A 6,250-nucleotide genomic window follows, 5' to 3' on the forward strand; every position below is an offset into this window, starting at 1 on the left:
CGATATACCTTCCAGAAATGTTGACACTTGGCCACTCTGTGGACCTCTGTTGTCAAATATTGGCAGACATGCTTAAACTGTAATTTAATGTGAAGCTTTGCAAGCAGATGAATTTGCATGTAAGAAATAGTGTTCAGTCATGCCTGGCAAACAAACGCAATTTATAAATAAGTGTCTTTGGATCTGTTGCTCTGCCTGGTACTTGTAAAAGGGGATTTACAACCAGCTTTCTGCCTCCGCTAGTTCTTATGTTAGTCCTGTGCATCAACTGGAACAGCCAAAAAGATGATCTTAGATGAAGCAGCTGGCTAGGCCTCCTCTACCCCAGCAGCATTCAACTACAGTTCCGAAAACACAGCACCTACAGAAATCAAGTCCTTTAGACCATGCCTATATGTACGGCTGTAAGTTTGATTTCTGGTCATTGTTTTTCACCTGTGCCAGCTGAAGAACTGGCTCTGGACAGCATTAGTACTAGAATGATTAAGAAGCAGAGGAATGAGAGATGGAGTGGGAGTATGAAATCAGAACAGAAATGGGTTGCTATCCCTAATTAGTTTCTGGAAAGGTCAAGGCATTCGACTGCAGTTAGAGAAACAAGGTTTTAAGGCTCCCTCTGATTTAAACTGATGATAGGAAAGTATCCTGACCATTAGACTATGCTGATGAGTCTGTCCATGGATGGTGATTTTTTTCTTTGATTTTGACATAAAAAATCTGTTCCTGAAAAACCTTTCCCCCTTCAGAAATGAGTGCAGCTATTACCCCCTGGGGAAAACAAAACAAAACAAAACTAAACGCCCCCCACAAATAAACAAACAAACAAAAAACCCAGAAACAAACAAACAAACAAACAAGGTTTGATTTCTTTCTGATAGAAAACAAATTCTGCTTGTGAAAATTGCCAAGTATTTCTACATGAGAAGGACATTTTTAAAACCTCGGCATGTGCTGAGACCTTTTCCTTTCCATTCAAGTTTTTATTTATGCACTTTCTCCAAGCCCAGCCACCAATGCAACATTGTTCCTACATACCAGAATTCGAGTCAGCAAGATTTACAAAAAGAAGGGAAAATGTCAGAGGCTGGAAATAAATAGAAGCGTGGCAAGGAGTTCAGGTGAAAGGGAACAGCATATGCCAGTTGGCAAGGAATATAGCAATGTGCCTAGGAGATGATGAACAACAACATATATGCAGTCCTGAGCTGGAAAGAAATAGGTCAGCAAAGCAATAGTTTAGCATTATGCAAACATTGTCCAGAAAAGTTGCCAATACCAGTGAGATCCCCATGTTAGGGTTCCCTCCTACAGTTATGGACTGTTCAGAAGTGGCACAGTGCTACTTTCTCTTGTGTGTCTATCCTTTCCAAAAATGGTTAATTTTGCATTGTGAAGAAATTTGTGTAGTTTGTCCTATTTTTTAAATTAGATACTTAAATTTTCCCTCCTTTTTATAGCCTTTTTGGAATTGTGCGTCTCCCTCTGCATGTACTATACATGCATTCAGCTGTGCAGCCAAAAAATCATGAGGCTAATTAAATTTTAACTGCACATAAATTAGATGAGATAACAGTAGTTGAATGCTTTCTGGTTTAAATTATACAAAATTCAGATTTACACAAGGTGTGCACATGGGGATGGCTTGGGAAACAATTATTCATACACCCCACCCTAATCCAAATGTAATCATCTCCCAGCCATACTGATTACACCATTCTAAAAAAAGCCCACTCTTTGGGTTGGGAAGTGATTGTTCCTTGGTACCCCTCCAAACTTTACTGAATTTATTTTTTTTTTTGTAACAAGAATAGGAGAAATGCTGGGCCAGTACCTCTCTCTCTCTTCTTTTTCTGAGAGTTAACTTAGGCAGACAGATGATACAGATGCATACAAATACAAGACAGACTGCATTTAAGAAATTATATAAGCTTTCTTCTACTCTCTCGCTTCCCATCACCCCCAGAACAGGCGTTGGAGCAGTGCTGACCTCCTGATCGTGTGAGTCAGTGGATCAGCAGGTTGACTTGCACTGACTTCGAGGCTCACTTTTGAAAATGCTGTCAGCATCATTGTTGTGCGGAATTAAGCAGGGCCACGTAGCTCCCAGTTGGGGCGGTAGGGGCAGTTATGGCACAGTTATTGTGCCTAGATGAGGCACAATAATTTTTTTCTCCAGTGCTTTGCTCTTCATTTGTTAAACTCTTTTAAATGTGTGTCTGAACCCTTACTAACTGCTACTTCAGGATTTATTATTGCTCTTTTCAAAAGACCTTCTCATGGTAACAGTTATGTAAAAATCGTTTCCTGATAGACTGTTCTTTGTTGTCTGGCAAAGGCTCTGGGCTTATATCACTGCAAGACAGATGGCTCTAACAGATTTACAAAGACTTAACATACAAATGAAACCTATTACTGCTGAAGTCTTCATCCATGCCTTAACAATCTCTTGCCCTCTCTGTTACAACCCCCTCTTTTCTGGCCTCCCCAGTTTCCAAGTCTTCAGCATGTGTAGAATATTACATCCAACCTTCTTTCAAGTACAAAGAACTTGTATTTCCCCCATTTTCAGATATTTCCACTAGATCTTGTTCATTCTGGGATGCTGTTCAAAACTCTTTTCCTTCTCTTTAACCTTTCATTGATATATTTCAGCCTAGTGAACATAAAGCCTTCTTTGCCTCAGCCCTTTCTCCAAACCTTCTGTCCAGCTGGCACCCACCTTAAGAATTGATTTTTACTTCAGTGGAAGTAGAATTGGATCCACAGATACCTAGATAAGACCTTAAAATGCACTCATGCTGTCTGAGAACCTGCATCTTACCTTTTCATAGGCTGAAAACAGTTTCAGTATGAGCCTTTGCCTCCGCACCCTTTGCTGTCTGCAACAGACTTTCCTCCACACTGAGACCCTGACACAGGAAAGCACTTCAGCGCATGCTGGGGTCCCAGTGAGACCTGGGGCTTGAACCTGTGCTTCCTGTTAAGCACTGTCCTCAGCAGAGATGGTACTGATAATAGGCTTAAGTGTTTTCCTGAGCAACTACCTAACTCCAACTTTTTCCTAAATTTAATCTGAAAACCAACTTTCTGTCCTGGCTGCTTCTCCTCATTTCTCTCTCCATCTGCTATTATTGTATAACTCTGTCTGTGTGACCGAAATCAGAGCAATGTTCTGGAGGTAAGCTGTGCTTTAAAGTTGCTAACCAAGGAAAATCTGTGACCGCAGCACTCCCTGAATTGCAAGGACATGTTTTGCACTGGTGTTGTCCTTGTACCTCTCTGTTTGATATATGAGCTATGTATTTATCTGTCTTTCAGGTTCATTTGATGTTCCCTGATCATGTACCAAAGCCATGCTGTGCACCAACAAAACTGAATGCAATCTCCGTGCTCTACTTTGATGACAGTTCCAATGTTATTTTAAAAAAATACAGGAATATGGTGGTGCGTTCATGTGGCTGCCACTAGAATAAAAGAAAATAATCTAAAGCAGAGGGTTTTATTCAGAATTGTAATAAAGTCAAGATATGAGCCTTGCTGATGAAAAGGCAGTCCTAAATTTATTCCATTTCATGTCGTCTCTCATTTAAATGTACAGTATAATGTATATAGTAGCCTTTATTTATTTAAAAGTATATAGTTTCTTTTGTACGAGCAAAATTTCAAAAACATTTATTTTATGGGTCACCTTACTATGCAGTAGAACTTCACAAACTAATTTTTCAGTTGACCATACTGGAATCTATTTCATTTCATTTCAATATTTTAAAGTAAAGCCTTTGTATAGATTTTTTTAAAGCTAGAAATTCCAGAACTTCTGTAACTGCTTCATATTGTTACAGGAACTAAAATACGTTTGGTCATATCGTGCCAATGAAAACTGTGGTGGGGTATTTATTTAGAAAAAGGCACAGAAAAAAAAACATAAACAAAACTGCTTGGCTAAACATATTTTCTTCTTTTAGAAGTTCTGCTCCATTAGAAAAAATGAAACGTTGAACAGTGTTTAAGTAAATAAATAGTAGCTAGAAAATAGATGTGAAAAGATTGCACATAATTGTTATAACTATTTTCTTTAACAAGATGAGTGTAACTGGAGGAGTATGTTACTTCTTGGCTTGTGGGCTGCAGAGTTTGCAAAAGGCTCAAAGCTTTGGGAATTCTGTGGAGACAGACTCTCCCCTCTATCTGTGACTTTCCAAGTTAACACTAAAGATTGAACTACAACATTCTTACCTCAAACCGCATCAATCTATTATCTATCACGCTGCTCTGGCAAATATTTTTATAATAACAGCACAAGGTAAAATAAAACAAAAAACAACACAAGCCTTCCCATTATATACACAAATTACTATATACACAAAATATACAGAAGACAGGCTGTGGAAGGGCTTTGCTTTATTTACCTCCCACTTTTGGATGTGTTTTCTGATTGTGCGAGGGAAGGCATAGGTGATGTAGCAGTTGTCACTGGTTTAAGCAAAAATCTTGTCCCTTATGGTGGCTGTTTTCAGGCAAAAATGAAAAACACCTTTCATAATGAGCCTCTGGGTAATTTGCAGCCTACTGTCTGTCCCATCTGCTTTTCTATCAGGTGGAAATTGGTTTAAATCATGAGATGTAATATGGGATACGTTTCCTTTTTTTTTTAGCATTAACTATTGTAACATTGAAAATTCTTAAATCCGTATAAATAATTTATATTCTCACTAAATTTTTGACCTCAAATGAAATCCTGTAGCTGTGAATTTCACAACTAAGTGCAGATTATCATTCTTACCACCACTACCCATGTGCTTATTTTGAATTTACCACATATAATGTCTTTGGACACCCCTTTGTTTTAGTGTTACAGAAACGGGAAATAGAAACTCTGTTTTCTCTTTACTACATGGCTAATTATAATATATCCTTTACTATTAATTACCTTGATTAAAAATGCTTCATTTAAACAGTTCTCAGAGTGTTGTTAAAAAATGAATAGGACATATCAGTTTCTCCTTAGACAGTCTAAGTCAGAGAACTCTGACTTCTCTGGTTATTTAAAGCATATTTCAGAAAACTCAGATTATTACAGACTGATAAAATCAATGTGTGCGTGTGACTGTGTGTATGCATGTGAATGTGCAACTGCCTTTTTGCAGAAACTAATTTATTTTATCTTGCTATTGGAGTAATACATAAATCCTTTTTATGCATACACTCTTTTTTTTTTTTTTTTTTTTAAATTAAGAGTTCTGGTTTCAGTCTTGGGAGACATTTCCCCTTAATACAACTGTTCCATTTTACACTTCCATCTCTATTTTATACTGACATTACCTACATATCTATGCTTAGTTGCAGTTCATGCACAAGGGTGTATAGCAAAACATAATGTCTCCAACTGAATTATCATTTTGGAACAGTTAAATCCCTGGGTCGTCTTCAAAAAATTTATTGTTTTCTGTATAAATTGGGTAGGTGGATATGTTTTTTTGAACTCAATTTATTCTAAATGGAATTTGATGGAAACTAAATTTTGGGTACATTAAGTAATATATTTTTAAATAATGGTGTACCATTTTGAGAATAAGAAACTGAAGATTAATGTTATATTATTCTTTAAAATATGCTGTTGGAATATATTTCTATATTTTGAGACATAATAAACCTGTAATACTATTTTCTTCTGCTGTGATTTTGCTTCTGAGATGTGTGACAAAATGACACTGGCTTTGTATATTCTTTGAAAGGTAAAAGCAAAAAATCACCAATAGTTATGGATAGGTTTTGTTGATATTCTTTTTTGATACAGACATTTTGTAAAATTACTTTTATTTTCTTCTTAAGTTGCAGCTGGTGAACCACCTACAATATTAATAAATATCACACCTCCAAATCATACCTCTAAATGTTAGTACTTCACTCAAAATATACTAGAAAGTATAAAAGTTTTTTTAAAAAACTCCATAAATTCCTAAGTGGTCATTCCTCTGTTTGAAAGGAAGGCTAGTGGCACTACACCCTCTGCATGCTCAGGAATGGTGTGGCCAGCAGGAGCAGGGAGGTGATTGTGCCCCTGTACTTGCCACTGGTGAGGCCGCACCTGGAATATTGTGTTCAGTTTTGGGCCCCTCAGTACAAGAAAGACATCGAGGTGCTGGAGCGTGTCCAGAGAAGGGCAGCAAAGCTGGTGAAGGGTCTGGAGAGCAGGTCTTATGAGGAGTGGCTGAGGGAACTGCGTGTGTTTAGCCTGGAGAAGAGGAGG

At 37.6% G+C, this 6,250-nt stretch overlaps 1 protein-coding gene across 3 annotated transcripts in view; it reads left to right on the plus strand.

The window, feature by feature from the left end:
* The window catches only part of BMP5 (bone morphogenetic protein 5), a 61,938-nt gene extending 56,274 nt beyond the window's left edge, over positions 1-5,664 (plus strand). For all 3 annotated transcript variants that reach the window (XM_064447884.1, XM_064447883.1, XM_064447885.1), the window contains one exon: positions 3,319-5,664. In XM_064447884.1, the coding sequence (XP_064303954.1) occupies positions 3,319-3,468 (150 nt within the window). In that variant the 3' untranslated portion in view covers positions 3,469-5,664. The remainder of the gene's footprint in view (positions 1-3,318) is intronic.
* Positions 5,665-6,250: the final 586 nt, after the last annotated feature.

This window comes from Phalacrocorax carbo, chromosome 3, assembly GCF_963921805.1.
Source record: "Phalacrocorax carbo chromosome 3, bPhaCar2.1, whole genome shotgun sequence".
Lineage (NCBI taxonomy): Eukaryota > Metazoa > Chordata > Aves > Suliformes > Phalacrocoracidae > Phalacrocorax > Phalacrocorax carbo.